Source organism: Corvus hawaiiensis, chromosome 37, assembly GCF_020740725.1.
Source record: "Corvus hawaiiensis isolate bCorHaw1 chromosome 37, bCorHaw1.pri.cur, whole genome shotgun sequence".
In the NCBI taxonomy this organism is placed as follows: Eukaryota; Metazoa; Chordata; class Aves; order Passeriformes; family Corvidae; genus Corvus; species Corvus hawaiiensis.
The window spans coordinates 162,893-188,572 of record NC_063249.1 but is presented as its reverse complement, the minus strand read 5'-3'; the positions used below and the strand labels follow the sequence as shown (position 1 = coordinate 188,572).

Genomic DNA, 25,680 nt, shown 5'->3' with positions numbered 1-25,680 from the left:
AAGTGGTGCCTCAGTCCCTCAAGCGACCCCCATACCCACGAGTGTCCCCCCAGCCCCTCAAGTGAACCCCTGACCCAGAACTGCCCCCCCCCCCCCCCCCAGCCCCGCAAGTGCCCTGCAGCCCCACAAGTGACTGCCCTGGCCTACAAGTGCCCTGCAGTCCCAAGAAGTATCCCCGTGGCCCCCAGGTGACCCCCACCCACAAACGCCCCCTGGCCCGCGCGGGCTCCTCTGCTCTCTCACCCAGCGGCTGCTGCAGCGGCGCCCCCTGCAGGGCATCACGGGCACTGCTCCTGATTGGCTGCGGCGCCTCACGGGGCTCACGTGACCTCAAGCCCGGCCCCCCCCGGCGCAGGGGCTCGGGAAGCGCCTCCCTTGCGGGCCGCAGGGCATCCTGGGAGTCACGTGGCCGCAAAGGTGGCGCACACCGCAGAGCCTCGAGGCAGTCAGGTGACCCCCAACATGGCTCCTGCCGCAAAGGCTCATGGGACTCTCGCTTCCCACAGGGTGGCGCCCCCTGGTGCAGAGATGCCCAGCAGCTGCGGCTGACTGGCGACAGGGCCTCGCGGGAGTCACGTGCCTGTGAGTACAGCGCCCCCTGCCGAGCACCCAGAGGGCCGCTCCCCGTTGCCCAGAGGGCCCCGCGGGAGCCGGGCGGCCTCCAGCAGGGCTCCCGCCGCAAGGGCTCCTGGGAGCCGGCCTGCGCTGAAGGCGCCCCCTGGCGCAGGGGCTTGCAGAGGTGCCTCCTGATTGGCCAGTGACCCCCGGGGGGATCACGTGGCCCCCAGGGCACGGCCCCCTGCACGGCCCCGGGGGGGTCATGTGACCTCCCCCGTGGCACCCCCTGCAGGGCGCCCTGGGGAGCGGCAGAGCCCGGCAGGGCCCTCCCCGCCGAGGGCGCGTCCAGCGCCGGCTCCTCCCTTTGGCACCGCCTCAAGCGCCACTGGACGAGGGGATCGCCGAGGGTGGATCTGGAGGGGGCGGAGCCAAACGGAGGCTTCGCCCTTTGTGGCCCGCGGGGGCGGGTGCTGAGCAGGGCCTGGCTGGAGGGGGCGGAGAGGGTTGGGGAGGAGGGAGGACCCCTGAAATGCTGGCCCTGCACTGCCCCCCGCGGGGCTGGTGGTCCCGGACGGCATTTCAGGGCCTGCGGGGGCGCGCTTACGGGCAGAATGGGGGGCCTGGGGCATCGCTTGGGATCGGGTGGGGTAGTTGGGGGTCCCCGGGGCACTCTTGGGGATCACCTGGGGCAGGGGAGGGAACTGGGAGGCACTTAGGGGGTCTGGGGCGGTATTTGGGGGTCTGGGTAGCCCTTGGAGTCCGGGGCAACACTTAGGGAACGAGGGAGCAGATTGGGGTCCCCAGGGTCACCTGGGCGCACTTGGGGATCTCGAGGGGCACTCGAGGCCGGGCTGCTCTCCCACCTCCTTTGCACCAGCCGCTCCGTTCGCTGCTCCAGACTGAGCGTCTGCGGGGGGGATGCGGGGAGTGACGCGGGGCCCCCTCGAACCCCCCAAATTCTCCCCCGGGATCCCCCACGTCCCCGCCTCGGTCCCCTCCGGACCCCTCAGGCCTCACCCGCTCCATCGCCCGCGCTCTCGCTTGGCTCCGCCCCAGCGCTGCGAGCTCGGGCGCTGATTGGTTGAGGACGGGGACGGGCGGGCGCTGCGGCCAATGGGAGGCGGGGGAAGGGGAAGGCGGGAAGCGGCGGCGCCGAGCGCGGCGGGGGAGGGGTGGGGTCCCTGAGAGGGCTTTGGGGTTCCTGGAGAGGATGTGGGGATTCCCTGGAGGGGTTTGGGGGCTCTGGAGGGACTGAGGGAGTCCCTGGAGTATAAATGGGGGGAACCTTGGAGGGGTTTGCGGGTCAGGGGGCAGGCACAGAGGGATGCCCAGGGAGGTTTGGGGCTCACTGAGATGGTTTTGAGGGTCCCAGGGAGGTTGGTTGGGGATCCCCAGGAGAGGGTTTGTTTGGGGACGGCGGCTGGTGTGGTTGTGGGCGTCTTAGAGGGATTTGGCGGTCGAAGGGGTCCCCATGTGGTTTGAGAGGTCCTGGGTGGGGAGCCCCTCTCTGAAAGTGGCAGAGAGCTGGGATCCCACTGACAGAGACCCCCAGTCTCCCCCACAGACCCCCCCACATCTCCTCTAGAAACCCCAAACCTTCCCAGGGACCCCCAAGCCCCGACAGGACTCTCTCAGCTCCCCTTACAACCGTAAGCCCGTCCAAGGGAATCATACCAAAATTGGTTGGAAAAGAAACTTTCTAACACAATTTGCAGCATTAGAAAGCAGGCATTCTTTATCCGCGCAGGACACACTGAGGGATTTCTCCTTTAATCTGATGTGTGCGGTGAAACTACAACAGGGTATGGTCCTGGAGGAACCACGAAGGGGTCTCTGGTGGTCATATTCACTGAATGCTTCCATATTACAGGTGACCTTTCCTTGAACTTTTTCTGTGGCCATGCGTAGTTGCTTCTTGTTACATAACTTGCCAAAACCCCACTGCATTCCTCATTAACTATTTGTCCACTGGTTCCAGCTATGCTTGTGATCCTGTGTGCATACCTTTACATCCTTTCATCTTTTTTGCAGTTAGTCTTTAAGCTCCATCCAGCACCTTCAGGGGAACTGAAAATTTCTCTTCTCCGTGTCATTTATCAGGAACCCCAAAACCCTTCCAGGGACCCCCAACAGCCCCGGGGACCCCCATCTCTCTGCAGGGACCTTGTGGTTTGGGGGTTCAGAGGGCTGAGAGTATGCCTGGGTAGTTTTGGGGCATCCCCATGTGGCTTTTGGGGTCCCTGGCTGGGTTTGGGGGGGTCCCTGTCTCTGGACATTTTTGTGGATCTCTGTGGGGTTCAGGGATTCCTCATTTTTATGTCTTCATTTTAAGGCAGAAGCCCTTTAATTCCCTGTTTTCCATCGTCTCTCCTGGCTCCAGCTGGTTTTCTTCAGCTTTTTCAGGCACTTGGGCCAGAATTTCCCATTCCCCGGAATTCCCCGCTGGGTCTCGGATCATTAATTTTGGGTAAAAAACATCCAGATTTGGGTCTGTCCTTCCCCCGGGATCATGGGGCCAGAGGGCACCGTGGGGGCAGCGATTCTGGGAGTTCAGGGAATTTGGCAGGATCGCCCAGGGTACCCCACCTGTCACGACATCCCTGTGGCACTCACACCTGCCGTGACATCCCTGTGGGTTCCACTCCCATCACGTCCCATCAGTGACAGGATCCAGCTGCCAGTTCCCAAATTCTCGGGAACTGTGGGTCATGCCCCCGGCCCCTCCTCCCATCCTGAAATTCTGCTGAATCTGCCCAAATCTGCAGGTTTGGGCCCAAATCCGCCCCCAGGAAGCCATGCCAGGAGGCTGTAGCCGAGGCCCATTTAGGTATAAAAAGAGTGATTTTGGGACAAACACTCTATGTCTGCAGAGTTCTGGGAATTCAGGAGCTGAGGGGCTGGTGAGTGGGGGACGACTGGGGACACTTCATTCCCTGTTTTTTCCTGGTTTTCCTCATTGTTTGGGGATGGGCAGAAATTGAGGATTTTTTCTGCCCAGATTTCAGATTCTTTACTCTTTTCCCCTCCCCAGTTTTGTGTCTTTTGCCCTCTTTTCCCCTACAAGCTTCATGATTTTAACCCTTTTTCTTCCCAAATGTTGGATTTTAAAGACTTTTTGTGTCCAAATTTCTTTTTTCTTTTTTCCCATTTCCCCCCCAAATCTCAGGGGTTTTCCCTTTTTGTGCACTTTCCCCCCAAATTTCAGGTTTTTTCCCCTCATCATGCCCAATTTTTGGTGGTTTATTTCCCCCTGTTTGAGGGCAAATTGAGCATTTGGGAGGGTTTGAGTGGGACAAGGTGAGTGAAGGGTTGTCCTGGATGTTGAGCCCCATTTTGATCCAAATTTGGGGGATGTTGGGCAAAAACCCCCCTATTTTGACCCAAACTGAGGGGATCTGGGGCAAAATTCACCCTTTCCATAAAGTTTTAGTGTGGATTTGGTGGAAATGGGGTATTGAGGTGGCATCAAAGGGAGGGGTTGTCAGGAGGGCTGTGCCAGCATTTTAACCCCATTTTGACACAAATCTAGGTGATTTGGGTTTAAATTCATCTGGTTTTGGAGTGAATCTGATAGAGGTGGGGACTCTGACGTGGCCTCAAGGTGGGGGGGAGGATGGGGGGAGGGATGGTTGCTTCAGCTGTTTAATTCCATTTTGACCCACACTGGGGGGATTGGGGGGAAAATACTTTGATCCAAAATGGGGGAATTGGTAAAAAAACCCCCCATTTTGACCCAAATTTGGGGAATTTTGGACAAAGTTTGTAGAGTTTGGAAGGTTTTGGGGTGGATTTGGGAGCAGTGGGGGCCAAAATAAACCCCAAGAGGTTTCCATGGGGTGAAAAAAGGCACTTTGGGGTAATGAAAGGCATTTGGGGGTAATTTGGGGGTTATTTGAGGGTTCTGGAGATACCTCAGGGCTCACATGGGTTTTTCTGATAAAACAGAAATTTTTAGTGATCTTGGGTGTTTTTCACAGTGATGGCACAGGATGGGATCTGGTGGCTCCTCCTTCCCTTCTGTGGTAAGCAAAATCTTGGTTTTCCACACAAAATCCCAGATTTCCTGGATTTTGTACTTATTTCCAGGCTTTTTAGCACAGAAAATGAAATCCTGAATCCCTGGGCTTTTTTGCCCAAAAATTCCCTTCTTCCCTCATTTTGCATTTCCTCCAGCAAACTCTCAGCTGCAGATTTATTAATTTTAACCAAAAAACCCTTTAAAAATATTTTTTTTTAATACAAAAGCCTTTAGAATCGTTTTTTGTGGTTTTTTTTTTCTCATGAACCCCCCCATTAATTTTCATGGAAAAATCCCCTTTTTCCTCACTTTCACTGAAAAAAAAGTGCACTTATCCTGGTTATTTGGGGTTACTTTTTTGTAGTGGTTGTTTTTTTGTTGGTTTTTTGGTTGGTTTTTTGTTGGTTTTTTTGTTGGTTTTTTTTGTTGTTGTTTTGTTTGTGGTTTTTTGTTATTTGTTGTTTGTTTTGGAGCTAACATGATCAGTTTTAGTGTTTTTCCAGGAAAAAAACCCAAGATCTATATGCTGGAATTGTGGGTTTTTTTCAGGAAAAAAAGGTCTATTTTGAAAAGTTTTTTAATGAAAAAAGTCCTTTTATTTGCTCTATTTTAATAAAAAAAGTTGGTTCTTTAGGGAAAAAAATAACCTTTTATTCTTTATTTTCCTGACCTTTTTCTAATTTTCATGAAAACCTCTTATCAACCCAATTTTTTGTAGTGTTTTAAAGAAAAACTCTTTTATTCCCTTAATATTTTCTTGTTTATTCCTTTTTAAAATTTTTTTTAAAAAATTATTTATTAGGGGAAACAAAGCTCTCTTGAACTCTGTTTTAGGTTTGGGGTATTTTTAAAGAAAAAACCCTCATTCACTCTGTTTTAATTTTTAAAATCCCAATTGCTTATTTCCCTGTTGACTTTTCTTCAAAATCCCGCCTTTTAAAAAAACCCCTTTTTTATATATTATTCAGAAAGCCCCCTTTAATCTTATTTTTTATTCACAGTCAAAGCTCATTTTTCCCTATTTTTCCTTGAAACACTCAAATTCCATTTTTTTCAGAAAAAATCACCAGAATTATCTTTTTTTACCCAACATCCCCATTTCCCTATTTTTTAAATTTAAAACAAATTCTTATAGTGAACTTTTCATATATATACTGAGTTTTAATAAATTTTTATCACGTTTTCATGTGGTTTTCCCCCAGCGATCTCAAAGCTTCCTTCAGAAGAAACCCACTCTTTTTAACCTGTTTTGGGGCAAAAAACGGCTTTTTTGTTGTTTTGGACCATTAAAAAAATCCTCAAAAATCTATTTTTGATCCTTTCAAAGTATCTTTTATTTGTTTACTTTCCCTTTTATATATTATCTATATTTATCTATATTTATCTATATTTATCTACATACATTTTAACTTGTACAAAATACTTAAAATGTTAGTTGGCTAATAATAACATTAAATAGTGTAATTGAATAACATAGTATTGATTAATAGGACATTAATTGGTTATTAATACTTATCTATATTTTTATATGTTGTGGATATATTAATTATATTTATACACTACAATAGTTATATATGAATGTATAATATAATCTCTACTGTAATTATATAAAAATACAACGTATGATATATTCTGCTATAATTATGTTGTTATTATCATTATTCTTGATTTGCATTTTTTAGTGAAAATTCAGTATAAAATTATTTCAAAGTTTTTATGGATGTACAAGAGATGTGAAATATAAAAACATGTAACATATTTTATATTCATATTTTATATTAGTGTATTTATTAATATAGCACACTATATATTGCTATTATATATAGCTACATCTATTGAGATGTAATTATAAAAGATAGAATAGATACAAATTACTATAAATAGAATTATATACCATTCTAGATTATTTTACGATGTAATGTGACAGAGTTGCATTATATTACATGAATGACTTTATGTTATTGTATTATAATATATTATAACTTCATGTAATTTATGAATATTATATTTAGTACTATAATTATATATTATTTATCTTTTGTGTTATAATGTAATATCCACTATTATAATTGTTATATGAATTACATATAATGGTAGATTATAATGCAATATAGTATAATATAATGGTATATTAATTCTGTTCTGGTCTCTAATATATTCTCTACCGCTCTAATTTAGTTCCTTATTGCTTATTTTTCTTTGATTTTTAACATTTTTTTCCAAGCCATTTCTATGAAAAGAAGAAATAAAATTATTTTAAATCATTATCTGTATAATTTTTTTAGAGAAAATATAAAGCATCTACTGTTGTATATAATTATAAAAATAACATGTAAATTTATTTTCTACTGGGATTAATACGAAAATAAATTCAATAACTACAGCAGTTATTATTATATTACTTTAATTATTTTTAATATTTATTGGTTTGGATTAATTCTTTGCTGATATTTCTATTAAAAATAAGTACAAAATCATAGAAAAAATACTACTATATATTTAAATGTAAGTTGTAAATTACAGTGTTATAATTAATAGATCTGTATAATAACATGGAAAACTATATAAGTTATATACTGGATAACAGATATAATAATATAATAACAGGCTAAAAAAAGTAATTAACATATTTTTACTGATATATGAGTCCTATATTAATATATTATCAGTGTGCTAATAAGTAGTAATATACTGAAGTATATTACATAGTACTATTAATATATCAATAACACAGTGTTTAGTAATCTAAACATCTAATAACATTGTTATATTAAGGAATGGTATTTATTATAATTAGTTAATAATACAACGTTCTTTCATATTGTTAACACATTGGTATATTATTATTAATAATTTGTTAATAGAACATATAAATAAGAGTTTACTATTTATATAGAATTATTTATAGTTTTATTAAAATGTTGTTTATTAATATAATAAACTGTAAATATAATTTCTATTTTGATTATATATAAAAATAGATTCTATAAATTAGATACTGCAGTCATATCTTTAATGTAATTTCAGTACAATTCCTCCTATAATTCTATATAAAACACATATAGAATGAATATAAAAGTATCAATATAAAAATACAAAGGCCACCTTCATATAACCCCCTTGGTTAATATAAAAATTAACCAAGGCCCCCTTTTCCCCCGTTTCCCCAGCACTCTCCAGTGCCAGCTACCGGGGCCGGGAGTTCCTGGCCGTGTTCCCACAGAATGACGACGAGTCCCCCAGCGCGTACCTGCAGCTGCTGCTCACCTCCTATGGCCCTACCGACACCCAGGTGTCAGTGATGCTCCGCGGTGGCTCCGTCACCCGCAACGTCACCCTGGGGCCGGACCTCACTGTGCCCCTGTCCCTCCCTGCTGACCTGGAACTCACTGGAAGCCGCACTTCCCATAAAACCTTGGTGGTCCAGGCCAGCGCTGATATCTCCGTGGTGGCCGTCAGCACCAAGAGCTACACCGTGGGTGCCACCGCCCTCCTGCCCGTGGAGAGCCTGGGCACCAGGTACTACGTGGTGACACCTGTTGGGAACTACACTTACGGCCTGACTGAGTTCGTGGTGGCCGCTGGCGCCGCCACCACCGCTGTCAGCATAACCACCACCGCCACTTTCCACTATGCTGGGGCCACCTACGTCCCCGGCGCTGTGCTCTGCCTGTTCCTGCAGCCCTACCACAGCTTGCAGCTCCAGAGCAGCCAGGACTTCACTGGCACAGTCGTGGTGGCTGACAGCCCTGTGGCTGTCCTCAGTGGCCACACCTGTGTCAAGGTGTCTGCTGGCTTTGACTTTGTGGTGGAGCAGCTCCTCCCGATAACAGCGTGGGGGAGGAACTACGTGGTGCCACCCAACCCACTGCAGACAGACATTGACTTTGTGTACGTGGTGACGGATGAGGACAACACCATCACCTACAACACCGGGAGCAGGAATGCCACTGTGGTCATGGCGGCAGGGGAGGTGCAGAGGTTCGTGGTGAACCCTAACTCACACCTGTACATCAGTGCGGTGGTGGCAGTACAGGTAGTGTTTTTCTTCAGTGGGTCGTCTTGGCAAGATCCCTTCCTCCTTGTTGTCTCACCTGTCACCGCCCACTGCACTGCATTCCGCTTCAGCAGCGTGCCCGGCCAGTATAACCATGCCATCCTTGTTGCACCCACCACTGCTGCTGCCAACACCACCCTCAACCATCGGCCCGACAACACCATGGCATGGCAGGCCATTCCTGGCACAGATTTCTCCTGGGCCATCATCACCATGCACGCAACAACACAGAGTGTTGAGAACTTGCAGGTGCCCATCGGGCTCCTGGTGTTTGGGTTCCAGAGTCAAACTGGATATGGCTTCCCTGGGCTCTGTGCCACCAGTGAGTACAGTCAGTCCATTGTTGTGTCACCCTGCTGTTTTCTGGTTGACCATTCATGGGTTTTCCCCTTTTTTTCAGCCCCCACACCTCTCTCCTGTGAGGATTTGGTATGTGAGGAGAGGTGTGAGATGGTGGATGGACAACCAGAGTGCATCCAGGAGACCTTCTCTACCTGTTGGCTTGCTGGTGGGCCACACTACCGCAGTTTTGATGGAAAAGCCTTTGATTTCATGGGAACATGTGCCTACACCTTGACCACCATCTGCAGTCCCGATCCCACCCTTCCTGCCTTCTCTGTTGAGGTCAAAAAGGAGGAAAAGGAGAACTCCAAAGTTTCTTCCATTGGCTCCATCACCATTCATGTTGACAATATCACTGTCACTGCAGTCCGGTCAGAGAATGGGATGGTGAGGGTAAGCAAAAACCATCATAATTCCCAAATTCCAATAATTTTTTGGAATTTCACTGAAATTACGTATTTAGCAATGATCTTGAGAGTCTTTTCCTAAATAATTCAAGGATTTGCTGGTGTGCAGGCAACCCCTGCATAAAAACACTTCAGATCTTCTTAAACTCCATTTATTGCCTTATTTTGATGGGGTTTGGTTGTTTTGATGGTTGTTGTTGTCCTGCAGGTGAACAACCACCGCTCGCGCCTCCCCATCTCCCTCTCCCATGGGAAGCTCCGCATCCATCAGAAGGGTAAATCCATGCTGATCCAATCAAGTTTCAACCTGAAGGTCCTCTACAACTGGGATGATCATGTGGTGGTCAAACTTCCGGCTGCTCTTTCTGGAAAAGTCTGTGGGATGTGTGGGAACAACAATGGAGACCCCCAAGATGACGCTCTCACTCCTGATGGGAAACAGGTGTGGGATATTGTGGAGCTGGGGCAGAGCTGGAAGGTGACCAGTGAGAGTGGCCACTGCCAGGACACCTGCGTTGGGGACTGTGGGCGGTGCAGATGGCAGCAGGTGCTGGTATACAAGGCAGAGACCTGGTGTGGGATGCTGTCCCAACACTCTGGGCCATTCCGGTCATGTCATGGCACTGTCAGTCCCAATATCTATGTGAAGAACTGTATCTACGACCTGTGTGCCAATGAGGGGCGTCTCGATGCACTGTGCCACGCCCTCCAGATCTATGCTGATGACTGCCAGGAGGAGGGGATCAGCATTTCCGACTGGAGGACAGCAGCGGGATGTCGTGAGTGAAAATACTCCTTGGGGTGGGTAGAGCCTAATTAATGTGGGACTGAAGATCCATGGGATCATGGGTTGGGAAAGGTTGTGGCAGCAGGTTCAAGCAGGAAATCCATGAAGTCCAGGGAGATTCCAGACAGCCCAAGTAGAAAGTCCATAAAGTCCATGGATTTTCTAGAAAGTCTGAGCAGGAAGTCCAGGAAGTCTGCAGAGTCTCCAGAAAGTCCAGGTAGAAGGCCCAGGAAGTCCATGGAGACTCCAGGATATCTATGTAAATAGTTGAAGAAGTCTGTCCCACCATGTGCTGCTCCACCCTGACCACTGTCTCCCTCCCTGTCCAGCTCTCACTTGCCCACCCAACAGCACCTACAGCACCTGTGGCCTCGCCTGCCCCCCCACCTGCAACATTCCCGCTGTGTCGTCCAGCTGTGCCACCGCCACCACCTGCACGGACACCTGTGTGTGCCACGAGGGCCTTGTCCTTGAAGCCAACACCTGCGTCCCCCCCTCTGAAAGTGGCTGCATCTTTCAGGGTCTCTTCCATGGCCTTGGTGAGGAATTTTGGGGTGACCTCACCTGCACCCAGCGCTGCGTGTGTGACACGGAGCAGCGGCAGGCGGTGTGCCGGGATTCTGGTTGCGGCACCGAGGAGGAATGCCGGGTGGAGAAGGGAATCCAGGATTGTTATCCCAAAATTTTTGGGGTCTGCACCGCTGTTGGAGCCACCCACTACGAGACCTTTGATGGCAGGAGGTTCATCTTCCAGGGAACATGTGTCTACCTGTTGGTTGGATTGTGTGAGGACAGCCAAAATTTGGTAGGATTCCAGGTGTTGGTGCAGAATGGCCACCAGAGTGACAACCTCATGTTGTCCATCGCCGTGGTGACAGTCAAAGTCTACAACAAAACCATCAGCATCAGCAGGGAACACCCTGGAAAAATCATGGTGAGTTTAGGAAATGATCCCTTATCTTTTCACCACATTCTCCACTTCATCCCAAACCTCATCCCATTAATGAGTGATTAAATCTGAAATGTAATTAAATCAACATCATTTGGGTGTTCCAGCTGTTGAAGGCAGCATTGGAATTATCCATCAGACCGAAATTGTATCAATTTTTATGGTTTTCTCCCCAGATCAGTGAGTGGTTGGTCAGCCTCCTCTTGGGACTTGGACCTTCTCATAATCTTAAATCCCAAATTTATTTCAATTCAAAATTTAATTAAATCAATGCCTTTTGGTTGCTCTGGCTGTTGAAAATAGTTTACTGTCAGACCACAAATTTGATCACTTTTTATGGTTTTCTCCCCAGATTGATGAGCAGTTGGTCAACCTCCCGTATCACTACAGTGAAAGGAAGATTGTTGTCTATCGTGATGGGCAGGATGCGGTGGTAGAGACCAATTTTGGCCTCGTTGTCACCTACGACTGGTACAGCCACGTCACCGCCATGGTGCCCAGTGGCTTTGCCAATGCCCTGTGTGGGCTCTGCGGGAACTACAACGGTGCTGCCAGCGACGACATGATGATGAGGAACAACCAGGTGACATCAGACCCAGATGCCTTCGGGAGCAGCTGGAAGGTCACAGACGTCCCAGGATGTGGTGAGAGGTCAACAGTGGAATGTTCCAGCACTGTCACACCTTCCCGGCTGCAGCAGGAAGTATCTGGGATGGGGTGTGAAATTATTTTGGAAGCAGATGGACCCTTTGGAGCATGTCATGGTCATGTTGATGCCCACCAGTACTTCCAGAGCTGCATGCATGACTCCTGCCTCTTCCCTGATCAGGAAGAAGGGATGTGTCCAATCATTGCCCGCTACGCCACCGCATGCCAGGCTGCTGGTGTGTCCATCAGAAGGTGGAGGACGGATAATTTCTGCTGTAAGTTGGGATAATGGGAGGGTTTTTCCTTCAGCAGTATCCAAAATATCCTCAAGTCTGCTCCAAATCCAAGTATGAACAACCCAGATGTGGGTGAGAATCCAGTGGGAATTCCATCCAAAGTCTTGGTTGATCCCGTAATCCACCCAAAATGAACCCTTCCCAAGGAAAATGCTGTCTCATTTGGAATAATTTACCCCCCCAAATCTCCAATTTCTTGGTGTTGGCTCCAAAATGGATAATTTAGAGGGAGAACCACCAAAAAATGTACCAAAAATAGTGGAGTTGGGTTAAAGGGATCCAGCCTAGAGGTCAGTTGAGGACCCAGTGTGGAGCAATCCCACTCTTTGAGGGAATGTTACATTTTTCTCCATGAAAATGGGGGAAATTGGGTGGTTTAGTGGCAAAAATTCCTATTTTAATTTGCCTGGGATATTCCTTATGGATGATCATTGGATCATCATCAGATAATCATTGGATCATTATTTGATGATGTCCCTCATCACATCCACAGGGAGGAAAATTGAGGGTTTATCATGAAACTGGGCTAAAACACTCTGTATTTGATGAAGTTTGCACCTGAATTCCAGGAATCTTCCAGGTTTCAGCTTGGAATTTCCTGATTCCTCATGAATCCCATTGTCTCCCGGCAGATATTCCCTGTCCTTCCAACAGCTCCTACGAGCTCTGCTCCCACACCTGCCAGCACACCTGCGGTACTGACTCCACCACATGCCCACGGCGGTGCCGCGAGGGCTGCGTGTGTCAGGACGGCTTCATGCTCAGTGGCGATGAGTGCGTCCCCATGTCCCACTGTGGCTGCAGCCACCACGGAGTCTACTACAAAGAAGGGGAGACATTCTACCCCACAGAGCAGGAGATGTGCCAGTGCCTCTCCGGTGGCACTGTGCAGTGCCAAAATACTTCCTGTCCTAATGGTGGCCCTGGGAAGGTCATTGATGGTGTCTTCCAGTGTCCCTCTCAGGTGTCTAGCACCTGCGTGGCCACAGGTGACTGCACCTATATCACCTTTGATGGGATGGTCTTCAACATCACTGGTACCTGCTCCTATGTCCTCACCCAGACCTGCACAGGTGACAACTTGACATCATTTATTGTCACAATCCAGAAGGAGGCACGGCAGAAGGGGAAGGTCTCCAGGATCCAAGCGTTGTCTGTGGAAGTCTATGGGGTCATCTTGACCTTGAAACAAGGAAAAGGGGCAGATGTCATGGTAAGGTGGCACTTTATGGTCCAAATCTCATGGGATCTCCCCTAAATTGGGTTTCCTTGATGGGAGGGACACCTCAGCCCAACTTCAAGCCCAGTCCATGCTCATCCCAACTTTTCTTTCTAAGCAAGGTCACTAAATGCGTTAAAACTTTGGTCAGAAGTCGTTTTCCCTAAATTTTTCGTTCTACCTCAATCAACCCCAAAACTGTATTTCCTTGATGAGGGGAGCCCTCCCTCACCTCCAGGACTAATTCATACTCATCCGAACTTTTCTTTCCAAGTGGGATCCGTAAATCTATCAGAATATTGTTGGGAAAGTGTTTTCCCCAAATTTTTGGTCCCACCTCCTCACTGGAGGACTCTTCCTTCTCTATCCCAGGTGGATTCCATCTCCCACCACCTCCCCACCATCCTGAGTGAGGGACAGGTCCAGGTCTACCCACATGGGACAGGTGTCCTGCTCTGCACTGACTTTGGCCTCGTTGTCCACTATGACCTCGTCCAGCACGTGATGATCACGGTGCCCCAGATCTACATGGGGCACTTGCGTGGCCTCTGTGGCAACTACAATGGCCAGCGCAGTGATGATTTCCAGCTCTCCAGTGGCCAGCTGGCTCCAGATGCGACAGCCTTTGGATCCGCATGGAAAACAATGGACACACCTTGCAATGACACCTGTCCCAAGGATGAGTGTCCCACCTGCACAGAGGAAAAAGTGGCAATCCTCCAAAAACCCAACTACTGTGGCCTCCTCACGGCCCCCGAAGGTCCCTTTGGCTCTTGCCATCGCATCATTGACCCAATCCCGTATTCCCAATCCTGCATCCATGACCTCTGTATGACTGGAGGGGACATGCATGTCCTGTGCCAGAGTATCCAGAGCTATGTCACCACGTGCCAAGATGCTGGAGTCACCGTGGGGGGTTGGAGGACGCCATCCTTCTGCCGTGAGTTTGGGAGGGCACAGGGGCAAATGTCCCCTGTTTGGGGTTGGGAAGATCTCCAGGTGAGATCCCACCTGGAGCACCGGGAGTTTGGGGGGCACAGGTGGGGAATGTTCCTTGTTTGGGTGTGGGTGACAGTGGTGACACACAGGACATGGGATGATGGTGACGGGATGAGCTTTAAGGTCCCTTCCAGTCCAACTCAGTCCATGATTCCATGAAAATTCCAGCCCTCACCTGCCCGGCCAACAGCACCTACTCCCTTTGCACCAACACCTGCGCCAACACCTGTGCCGGAAATGCCACCACCTGTCCCCAGACCTGTGCAGAGGGCTGCCAGTGCCACCAGGGCTCCGTCTTTGATGGACAGGGATGTGTTCCCGAGGAGCACTGTGGATGCTTTAGGGATGGGGAATACTATAAGGTAGTTTTTCTGGCTTTTCTTCCTGTTTTTAGGTATTTATGTCTTTTTTCCCTTCATTTCCCCCCTATTTTTATACATTTGCTTCCTTTTTTCCTTCTTTTCCCTGTTTTTATGTCCTTATCTGTATTTGCCCTGCATTTTTTTTCCTTTCTCTCATATTTTTCTGCATTCACCTCTGTTTTCATGGTGCTTTCTTTTTTTCCTGGCTTAATGTAGTTACATTTTAAAAATTAATTTCCCCCCTTTTTTTCCCTATTTTTATGCATTTACACCTTTATTTCTTGCATTTTCCCCTATTCTTCTGTCTCATTTTCCCAGCATTTCCCCCTTTCCACCTCCCTATTTTTATGCTGTATTTTCCTTGCATTTCCTTTCTTTTCCCCTATTTTGAGGCAGTTACATTCTTTTTCTTGCTGGTATTTCTCCTGATGTTATGTATTTGCATTTCTTTCTCTGCATTTTTCCCATTTTTACTATATTTATGCTTTTCCCCAGCACTTTTCCCCTTATTTTTATGCACTTACGTATTTTTTTCCTGCATTTCTCTCTTCTTCCCTATTTATAGGGAATGTATGCATGTACATCCCTTTGACTTGCAATTTGTTCACTATTTTCCCTATTTTTCTGCACTTATGTCCATTTTTCTGCATTTTTTTCCTTTTATCCCCTGTTTTCATGGATTTCTTTTTCTCCCTTCTCTCTCCCCACAGCCCCATGAGATGCTTTTCTGGGATCGCTGCCAGCACCGCTGCACCTGTGTCCCTGGTCAGGGCCTTACCTGCCATGACCATGCTTGCACTGAGGACGAATCCTGCGAAATCCGGGAAGGCATCTTGGGATGCATCAATAAAAGTGAGGAAAAATGGGGGAAAGGGGGATTTTAGAGGCCAAGCGGGTCTGGGGATGACTGGGGGATTGATTGGGAAGAAAAGGGAAGGGGAGGTGGAGGGAACAGAATCCTGTCTCTGGCACTAAGGGTCAAGGATAGGGCAATTCTTCCCATGGTTTCTCCCAAGGTTTCCCACATGTTGTTTTCCCCATCCCATGATTTTTCCTACAGTTCCTCCCATGGTTTCTCCCATACCATGGTTTTTTCCATGGTCTTTTCCATGGTTTTTCTCATTGTTTTTCCCATGCTTTTCCCATGGTTCCTTCCATGGTTTTCCATCCCATGGTTCCTTCCATGACTTCTCCCATAGTTTCTCCCATCTCATGATTTTTCCCATTCCATGGTCTTTCCCATCTCATAGTTTTCTCTATGTCATGACTTCCCCCCACTTTTTTGCCATCTTTTTCTCCAACCCGTGGCTTTTCCCAATCTTTATCTCTTATTTCACCCAGCCCATGGCTCATCCTGCTCCACTTCCCCTCCCAGACCCCTGCAAGTCCCTGCGCTGCCGCCCCAAGGAGCGCTGTCGGCCCCGCGGTGCCCAATCCCAGTGCATCCCGGCTCTGGTTGCCACGTGCTGGGCTTGGGGTGACCCACACTTCCGCACCTTCGATGGCCTTGACTTCGACTTCCAAGGAACCTGCACCTACACCATGGCCGAATCCCATGGGAATGACCCTGGGCTGGTGCCCTTCAGGGTCGAGGCCAAGAATGACATCCGTGGTGGAATCCAATCTGTGTCCTATGTTTCCTTGGTCAATGTTGATGTCTATGGACAACGCATCTCCTTCCGCCGGAATGAAGATGGAAAAGTCCGGGTGAGTTGGGTGGAAATGTGGAAAATGTGGGCTTTTTCCCAACTTTTTGCTTCATCCAGCTCTTCCCTGCCTCCTTCTTCAGCCAGCCAGTGCCAATGTTATTTTGAGGTAAATCAGTCAGATTGGGAGGTGGATTGTTGAAATGTTGGGATATTTTGAGAATAAAATCTTGGGATATGTCAGGAATAAAAAGTTGAGAAATGGTGAGAATAAAATATGGGGAATAGAATATCTGGAAATGTCAGGAACAGAATGTTGGAATAAGATGTTGGGATTTATTGGGAATAAAATGTTGGGCGATGTCAGGAATAAAACAGGATATGCCAGGAATAAGATGTTGGGATAAACTGGGAATAAAATATTAGGATATTTCAGGAATAAAATGTTGGGATGCAGCAGGAATAAAATACTGTGGGGTGTTTGTATATTTTGGGAATAAAATATTGGGTTATACTGGGAATTCTATGTTGGGATATGTCCGTAATAAAATAGCAGGAATAAAACGTTGGGATATGTAAGGTGTAAAATGTTGGGATATGATGGGATTTAGTGTTGGAATTTGCTGGGAATAAAGAATTGGGATATGTGGGGAATAAAATATTCAGATACATTGGGAATAAAATATTGGTGTATGTTGAGAATGAAAACATTGAGATAACTGGGAATGTTGGGCCTCTGGCAGGTGAACGGGGAGGTGACGCTGCTCCCGGTGCTCCTGGCAGACGGGAAGCTGAGGGTCCGTCCCAGTGGGCTTCGTGTTGCTCTGGAGACAGATTTTGGTCTCCGGGTCTCCTATGACTGGAACTGGCACCTCCTGATCGACCTCCCCAGCAGCTACTTCCGCCATGTCCGTGGCCTCTGTGGGAATTTCAATCTCAAGCCCCTCGACGACATCCCCGAGGCTGGTGACAACATCACCGCCATTGTGACATGGGCCAAAAGCTGGAAAAGTGCTGACTCTGAGGCTGACGACCCGATTTGTTGGGATTATTGCGATGGAACGTGCCCAGTGTGTGATGAGGAGAAGAAGGAACTTTATGGTGGGAACCACTATTGTGGGATCTTAAAAAAATCCTTCCAGGGGCCCTTCAGAGCATGTCACAACATAGTGAAGCCTCACGACTTTTATCGTAACTGCCTGTCTGACCTGTGCCTGAGCAATGGGGCGAGGTCAATCCTCTGCCAGGTGCTGGAGACGTACGCGGCAACATGTCAGAAGCATGGGGCCATGGTCCATGACTGGAGGACACCATCGGGATGCCGTAAGGGCTGGGGTTTTCTTTGGGAAGGGAAGGAACCAGAGTGGGGGAGGATGGGTACAAAGTGGGATCCAGCCTTCAAATCTCTCAGATGGTCCTTGGAAGTTCTCCAGAACTTTCTTCTGGTGCTCCAGACCCTTCTTGTGTCCCAGACTCCATCCCATCTTTCCAAGACTCTATGCCACATTTTCCAGATCCTTCCCACATGTTCCAGGCCTTTATCCTTGTGTCCCAGACCCCATCCCGCACGGCCCAGACCCTTGCCACATGGCTCAGACCTTATCCCACTTGTCCCAGTCTCTTCCCACATTTCCCAGACCTTCCTCCTTGCATTCCAGACCCTTCTTGTTTTCCAGACCCTTCCCCATGTTTGAGACGCTTTCCTAGCCCCAGGCTGCTGTGTCGAATGCTGTCTACTCCCCTAATCCCTCCCTCACCCCACTTTCCTCCCCCTGCAGCCTTACCTTGCCCTGAAAACAGCCACTATGAGTCCTGTGGCAACGCCTGTCCGGCCACCTGCTCCAACCGAGACAGTCCAGCCACCTGTGACCAGCCCTGCGTGGAGACCTGTGCCTGTAACACTGGCCACGTGCTCAGTGGTGGGCAGTGCGTGCCGGTGTCCCGCTGTGGCTGCACCCGCGACGGCCGCTACTACCGCCCTGGCGAGGAGTTCTGGGGTGATGACACCTGTCGCTCCAGGTGCAGGTGTGACACAGAGCTGGGAATGGTGGTGTGCGAGGACTCGGGGTGTAAGCCGGGTGAGGTGTGCACGGTGGTGAAGGGAGTGCGGCAGTGCACAGCCAACAGCCGGTCTATCTGCGTGGCCACCGGTGACCCCCACTACACCACCTTCGATGGGCGCCGCTTTGACTTCATGGGTACCTGTGTCTACCTGTTGGCTGGGCTCTGCTCCACTGACCCCACCCTCATCCCCTTTGCTGTCACTGTGGAGAACAATCACCGTGGCAGCCACCTGGTCTCCTTCACCAAGGTGGTCACCGTGGAGGTGTACAACATGTCCCTCAGCCTCAGCCAGGAACATCCCCAGAAGGTCAAGGTAGGGATGAAGAAGGTGATAGGGGTGGTTCAGAGTCATTGCATGGTATCTGGGGAGGGTTCAAGATCATGGTATAGTCTTCAGGTGCACTTCAAGGTCATCACATGACACCTCGGTGGAGTTTCAAAGTCCTTTTAAGGTGTTCAGGTGGGTTTCAAGGTAATTGGGTGGCATCTGGGTGGGCTAAAATGTCATCTTGGTGGCCTTCAAAGTCATTGGATGGTGTCTTGTTGGACTGTAAAGCCCTTGTGTGGCATCTGGTTTTCAAGGTTGTTCCATGGTATTGGGTTAAGGTTTCAAGGCCATTATATGGTTTTCAGGTGGGTTTCAAGGTCATCATGTGGCATCTAGGTGGTCTTCAGGGTCATTCTATGACCCTTGGGTGGGTTTCAACTTCATTGCATGACCTCATGCCACCCACGACTCTCTTTCCAGGTCAATGGTGTCCTGTTGGACCTCCCCTTCACCCACAACCACCAGATCCAGGTGTCCCTCCGTGGTGTCCACGGCTTCATCACCACTGACGTGGGTGTCACTGTCACTTTTGACTGGTACAGCTATGCCCGTGTCATCATCCCCAACACCTATGCTGGCGCTGTCTGCGGCCTCTGTGGCAACGCCAATGGGGACCCCCACGACGACTTTGTCACCCGTGATGGCCACCATGCTGACAATGAGACCCACCTGGGCGATAGCTGGAAGGTCGGTGATGTCCCTGGGTGCTCACCTGGGTGCAGCAAGGGCTGCCAGGTGTGCAGCGACGCCCAAAAACGTGCCTACCGTGGGGACAAGCACTGTGGGCTGCTGGGGAAGAAACGGGGGCCCTTTGCCGCCTGCCACGACGTCATCGACCCCGCCCCTTATTTGGATGACTGTCTCTTTGACGCCTGCCTGTACGAGGGGCACCAGGACACCGTGTGCCAGGCCATTGGTGCCTATGTTGCTGCTTGCCAGAGCCAGGGCGCTGCTGTGCGGCCATGGCGCACGGCCGCCTTCTGCAGTACGGGGGGACTTGGGGGGCTTGGGAGAGTACAGGGGGGTTTTGGAGGGCAGAGAGAAACACAGAGGTTGGGCAAGGAGTTTTGGGCTGTTCCTGGAGGATTTTGGGGTGTCTGGCAGGGGGAAGGGGGGTTGGGGCTGTCTGGGGGGGCTTTGGGGTGTCCATGTCAGGTCTGAGGTGTTCCCAGGGGTTTTTGGGTCTCCATGGGGAGCTTTAGGGTTTCAGTGGGGGTTTTGGGATCTACACAGGGAGTTTTGGGGTGTCCATAGGGGGTTTGGGGTCTGCACGAGGAGGTTTGAAGCTTGGATGGCGGGTCTTGGGGTTCAGACAAGGGAGTTTTAGGGTGTCCATGGGGAGTTTGGGAATTTGGGGTCTGCATGGGGAGTTTTGGGGCATCCATGGGAATTTGGGGTGTCCATGAGGGTTTTGAGGGTTTGCAGGGAGTTTTCTTGTGTCCGTGGGGGTTTTGGTGTTTCCAACTCCTCTCCCTTCCTGACAGGCCCCGTGTGCCCCCCAAACCAGCACTATGAGCTCTGTGGCTCCCCCTGCCCCCCCACCTGCCAAGGTGAAGCTGGACCCCAGGACTGCTCTGATGCCTCCACATGCTCCGAAGGTTGTTTCTGCGATCCCGGATTTTTCCGGAGTGGGGATCACTGCGTGCCCCTCCCCCAATGTGGCTGTGTTTTGGAGGGCCGCTACTACCCTCAGGGGGTGCAGTTTTACCCCGAGCCCCCCTGCACCCAGCGCTGCGTCTGCTCTGAAAATGGGGGGCTGGAGTGTCACCCCGCTCCAGGCTGCTCCAGGGACGAGGAATGCACAGTGCGGGATGGGGTGCTGGGGTGCCACCCCCACACCTGCAGACAGTGCCAGGTTTTGGGGGCAGGGGCTTACAGCACCTTCGATGGGCACCTGGGGAGTTTTGGGGGATCCTGCACCCTCCCGCTGCTGGAGTTGGAGAGGGGTGAGCCCGAGGAGGAGCTGGAGCCCATCACGGTGGCCTTGGAGCAGGAGGATGTGGAGGTGCAGCGGGTGACGGTGATGGCGCACGGGGTGACTGTGGTGATGCACAGGGGACAGCAGTGGGAGGTGATGGTGAGTGGAGGGCCTGGTTTTGGGGGCAAAAAGGTATTTGGGGGGCAAAAAAGGGGATGGAAATGGGGTTTGGGAGGTGCAGCAGTGAAGAAAGGCCGGGTTTAGGGAGAAAGCTCTGACTTCGGGGTGCATGCCCTGTTTTGCGGGTGCAAGCCATGTTTTGGGGGCAATGCTTTTGGGGGTGCAGGCCTGGTTTGGCAGGTACAAACCCTGCTTTGGGGGGTAAAAAGGGGTTGGGTAAAAAAGAAGGGGGTGAAAATGGGGTTTTGAGGGACATGGCAGCAGGGGAGGGGTTGTTTGGGTGTGCAAGAGCTGCTTTTGGGGTACACACCCCACTTTTGGTGTGCACTCTGGGGTGTACAGACCCTTTCTGGCATGATAACCCTGGGTTTGGGGTGCAAACCATGATTTTGGGGTTGAAAACGCTCTTTTCGGAGTGTAATCACCCCTTTTTGGGATGTAAACCATGGCTTTGAGGTGCACAGAAGGAAGTGCAAGACCCTGTTTTTGGGAGTGCAAACCCTATTTTGGGGGGTTAACCCCACCTTTGGTGGTCCGACTTCCCTTTTGGGATCCTCACCCCTCTCTCCCCTCAGGTGGATGGCGAGCGCCACTTGCTGCCGCTGTGGCTGCGGGGGGGCGCGGTGGGGGTGGCGCAGGTGGGGTCCCACCGGCTGCTCCAGGTCCAGGGGGGCCCCAAAATCCTCTACGACGGCAAGGCGTATGTGGTGCTGACGCTGCCCCCCCCGTCCCGCCGCCCCCGGGGCCTCTGCGGCAACTTCAACGGGGACCCCAACGACGACGGCCCCGATGGGGGGGCTCTGGGCAGGCCCCCCCCGAACTGCACCCACCTGGTGCCCGCCCCCAGCTGCTCCCCGGCCCAGGCGCGGCGCTGCGCGGTGCTGGCGGACCCCGAAGGACCCTTTGCGGGGTGTCACGGGGTGGTTCCGCCCCGCACGTACCTGGTGACCTGCGAGCACCAGGTGTGCAGGGTGGGGGGCGACCCCTGCCCCGGCTTTCAGGGCTATGCAGCCGCGTGCCAGGCAGCCGGAGGTGCGCTCCGGGAGTGGCGGGAGGTCACGGGTTGCCGTGAGTACATGGAGGGGTTGGGAATTTTGGGGGGTCGGGAATTTGAGGTGACAGGAAGTTTGGAGTTGGGACTTTGGGGTGGTGAAGTTTTGGGAGGATGGGAATTTGGGGGTCGGGATTTTTGTGGGGGCAGGAATTCTGCAGGGAATGGAAATTTTGGTGGGGGTGGGAATGAGCAGGGGCTCATTCCTGCATGGAAAAAGGGGTACATGTCCGTATTGCTAAGCCCCCATCTGGGAAATGCCCCAGTGAGACCCCCAAAGGGGACCTCCCGCCCCCAAAAACGGGAAGCCTGTGTCCCCCAGTGGAACCCTGTGCAACCAGTGGGGCCTCCCTGATGCCCCCAAATGGGAGCCCCACAGGACCACCCATCCCAAAGATGGGATGGCACTGATCCCAGAAGACACCTACTGACCCCAGATGACCTCCCATTTAGCCCCACTGCCCCCCTTGGCCCCAGATGAGCCCCCATTGACCCCACTGACCCCCTTTGTTTCTTCCCTCCCTCTCCCAGCCCTCACCTGTCCCCCCAAGAGCCGCTACCAGCTGTGTGCCCGCACCTGTGAGCACACCTGCGCAGGTGTGTCGGCCCCGCCCCCCTGCAGCGAGCGCTGCTTTGAGGGGTGTCAGTGCGCCGAGGGGCTGCTGTTCGACGGGGCCCGCTGCGTCCTCCCGGGGACCTGCGGCTGCCTCCACCAGGGGCGCTACTTCCAGGTGGGTGTGGCCCCAGTGCCTCCCACTACAGCCCAGTTCCAGCCCTAGCTCCTTCCGGGCTCCCCATGCTGATCCCAGGTCCCTTCGGTGTGCCTCCCACAGTTTCCCCAGTCCCTCCCAGGAGGCCGCAGTTCTCCACGAGTCCTTTCCAGTCCCCCCCAGTTCCCTCCAGAGTGCCCCCCAGTGTCTCTAGTCTCTCCCAGTGCATCCCAGTTCCTTGCAGTGTGCCCTCTCCAGTGTTTCCAAGTATTCCCAGTTGCCCCAGTCCCCTCCAGTATGCCTCACAGTCCCTCCTCAGTCCTCAGTCCCTCCAAATGCACAGTTCCAAGTGCACTTCCAGTCTCCCTCAGTTGATCCCAGGTCCCTTCAATGTGCCTCCCACAGTGTCCCCAGTTCCTTTCAGTACACCCCAGCATCCCCCCGTGTCACCATTTCTCCCCAGTGTGTCCCACTTCCCCCAAACACATCTCCCAGTGTGTCCCTCTTTACCCCAGCGTCTCTCCAGTCCCCTCCAGTCTCCCCCAGTATTCCCTGTATTGTCCACAGTCCCTCCCAGGGAGTTCTAATCCTTCCACACTTTCCCCCATAGTGTTCCCAATCCTTTCCAGTTTATCCCTGTTCCCCCCACCAGTGCCTCCCAATGCATCCCAGTCTCTTAGTGTGGGGACTTAGTGTCCTTCCCAGTGTCTCCCAGCATGTTCCAGTGTCCCCCTGTGTCTCCACCAGTGTTCTCAGTGTCCCCCAGCATGGGGGACATGGGGATCTGGGGGGGCATGGGGACACCGGGGACATGCTGGTGGTCCCCATGGGCACCCATTGGGGATATGGAGACACATTGGGGTTATGGAGGACATGGACCCCCCTTCCCCCTCCCATGACACTTCACAGCATCATCATCCCCATTTTTTGGCCATTTAGGCCACTTTTCCCCACTTTCCACATTTTATCCATGGAAAACAGATTGCCGAGACCGTCCTGACCCCCGACTGCTCCCAGTCCTGCACCTGCCGGGGGCCCGGGGGCCTCCAGTGCCGCCCCTTCACTTGTCCCTTTGGCCACACCTGCGGCCTCCGTGACGGCACCCGCGCCTGCATCGCACGCCCGGGGCGCTGCGCCCTGTCCCCTGCCACCCGCTTCGTCACCTTTGACGGCGTCACCGGGGCCACCCTGGCCACCGGCATCTACGTGGTGGCCAGCGTGTGCGACCCCCAGGACCCTGCATGGTTCCGGCTGCTGGGCGATGTCAGGGACATTGGGGACCAGCCGGCAGTGGTGGCACTTCACCTCTTCACCCCCCACAGCTTCATCACTGTGCGGAGGGACAGGAAGGTCTGGGTAAGTTGTCACCATGCTGGGTGGCACCCATAAATGTTGTCACCCTAAACATCCTCCAGACCTTCATTTTAATTAAAAAATCAATATTTTTTTCCCGTATTTCACACCAGGTAAGAGGGTTGTCTCATGCCACCAGCACCACAGGATGTTCTTACCTTAATTTTGCCCCAAATTGCTCCTTTCCCTCCCCAGTTTCCTACAAGTAAAGCACCTGTGTGGGTGATGGTCACTAAGAGACACCCATAAATTGATGCACCCCATCGTTTTGACTAAAATTGCTCTTTTCCCCCCCAGTTTTGTGCTGGGGAAGCACCTACATGGGTTGTCCCTCATCCTGCCACCACCATGCCTGGACGCATCCCATCATTTTTCCACAAAATCCCTCTTTTCCACCCAGATTCCTCCAGCTACCCTTCACCTCTGTATCACCCCAAATTCCCTTTTCCCCTGTAATTTGGTGTTCTCCAGCTCAACGGGGTCCGCACCCCCCTCCCCGCGGAGCTCCCGGGACCACTGACCATCACAGAGACACGCACGACCCTCCGGATCAGCCGAATCCCGGGATTTCTGGTGGAACTGGGCGCCGCGGGGGTGACGGTGGAGGTGCCCAGGGAAGCGCGGGCGACGCTCTGTGGCCTCTGCGGCGACTACGACGGTGCCACCAGCAACGACCTGCGAGGGCCCGACGGGACGGTGACGAGCGACGCGCAGGCACTGGCCAAGGCCTGGCGGGCGCCCGACTTCACCCAGGTGGGTGACACCGGGGGACACCGGGGGAGGGGCTGGGGGGACTTGAGTGTCTTGGGGGTGGCACTAGGGGGAACAGTGTCTAAAAAGGGGGGAATGGCCCAAAAAAGAGGGAAAGAGTTCCCCAAGAAGGGTAAAGAAGCCCCAGAGGATGGAAAAGAGACCAAAAAGGGGGAAAAAGAGTTCCCCAAAAGGGAGAAAAGAGCCCCAAAAAGATGGGAAAGGAGATCAAAAAGAGGGGAAAGAGCCAAAACTGGGGAAAGGACCCCAAATACAGGAAAAGAGACCAAAAAAAAGGAGGAAGAGCACAGAGAGGGGGAAGCAACCCCAAAAGATGGGAAAAGGGACCCATAAATTAGGAAAGGAACCCAAAAATGGGGGAGAAGAGCACAAAGAAAGGGAAAAAAGACCCCCCAAAGAGCAAAAGAACTGAAATAAGTGGAAAGAGATCAAAAAAGGAGAAAGGAGGGGGAAAAAAAGGTGGAAAGAACCCTCCAAATGAGATTAAAAGCTCAAAGAGATGGGAAAAGACACCACAAATGGGTGAACGACCCAAAAAGGGGGGAAAGGAATATTAAAATGGGAGCAAGAGCCTAAAAGATAGGGGGAAAGAGGCCAAAAAAAGAGAGATACCAGAAATAGGGGAAAGGACCCCCCACGGAGGGGGCAGGGGGTGGGAGAGAAGCACAAATAAAAGGGGGAAAAGAGCCCAAACCAGGAGAAAAGTGAATGAAAAAGGGGTGAAGAGCCCCCAAAGTGGGGAAAGAGACAAAAAACAGAGGGGGAAAGAGTCCAAAAATGGGGAAAACAAGTCCAAAAAAGGGGGAAAAGACCCTAAATTGGGGAAAATTGTCCCAAAGTCCCCCTCGATTTTGTCTTTCTTCCCACGCAGTGATGTGGAAAATTGACATTTCACCTGAGTGGCCGCACCCCATCGCTGACGTCATCCTCAAACCGCCTCAGATCCGGAAAACCCGGATTTTTATAACCCCCAAAACTGTGCTTTCCCCCCCAAAATAAAACCTGTGCGAAAACGCC

General features: G+C 51.1%; 2 protein-coding genes across 15 annotated transcripts in view; one reads left to right on the top strand and one right to left on the bottom strand.

The window, feature by feature from the left end:
- Window positions 1-1,649, bottom strand: part of LOC125319235 — a 9,942-nt gene extending 8,293 nt beyond the window's left edge. For all 7 annotated transcript variants that reach the window (XR_007200624.1, XM_048290355.1, XM_048290354.1 and 4 more), the window contains exons 1-3: window positions 1,576-1,649; window positions 1,379-1,465; window positions 244-1,039 (exon numbers count right to left, since the gene is read on the bottom strand). Coding sequence is in view for 6 of the 7 variants with exons in the window: in XM_048290355.1 (XP_048146312.1) it covers window positions 244-1,039; window positions 1,379-1,465; window positions 1,576-1,584 (892 nt within the window). In the remaining variant the exon portion in view is untranslated. The remainder of the gene's footprint in view (window positions 1-243; window positions 1,040-1,378; window positions 1,466-1,575) is intronic.
- On the top strand, window positions 507-25,680 carry LOC125319234 (IgGFc-binding protein-like). 8 transcript variants are annotated; one of them, XM_048290345.1, is made up of 22 exons: window positions 507-582; window positions 2,306-2,428; window positions 4,536-4,580; window positions 7,747-8,955; window positions 9,034-9,368; window positions 9,591-10,161; window positions 10,499-11,103; window positions 11,471-12,041; window positions 12,695-13,275; window positions 13,654-14,221; window positions 14,449-14,642; window positions 15,353-15,494; window positions 16,018-16,349; window positions 17,032-17,611; window positions 18,067-18,665; window positions 19,101-19,665; window positions 20,165-20,757; window positions 21,354-21,846; window positions 22,361-22,560; window positions 23,521-23,895; window positions 24,364-24,645; window positions 25,535-25,680. In XM_048290345.1, exons 3-22 carry the CDS (start codon window positions 4,538-4,540, stop codon window positions 25,535-25,537), a joined length of 8,841 nt encoding a protein of 2,946 aa, XP_048146302.1. In that variant the 5' UTR covers window positions 507-582; window positions 2,306-2,428; window positions 4,536-4,537; the 3' UTR covers window positions 25,538-25,680. The 8 variants fall into 8 exon arrangements, with proteins under 8 accessions (XP_048146302.1, XP_048146307.1, XP_048146308.1 ...); XM_048290350.1 differs by lacking the exon at window positions 4,536-4,580; XM_048290351.1 differs by lacking the exon at window positions 7,747-8,955.

Bases quoted from the DNA above. Each gene is read 5' to 3' on its own strand.
- LOC125319234 (XM_048290345.1), top strand. From the start codon at position 4,538: ATGGCACAGGATGGGATCTGGTGGCTCCTCCTTCCCTTCTGTG. The intron at 10,162-10,498 runs GTGAGTGAAAAT...CTCCCTGTCCAG, and splicing joins GAGGACAGCAGCGGGATGTC to CTCTCACTTGCCCACCCAAC. The intron at 11,104-11,470 runs GTGAGTTTAGGA...TTTTCTCCCCAG, and splicing joins AACACCCTGGAAAAATCATG to ATTGATGAGCAGTTGGTCAA.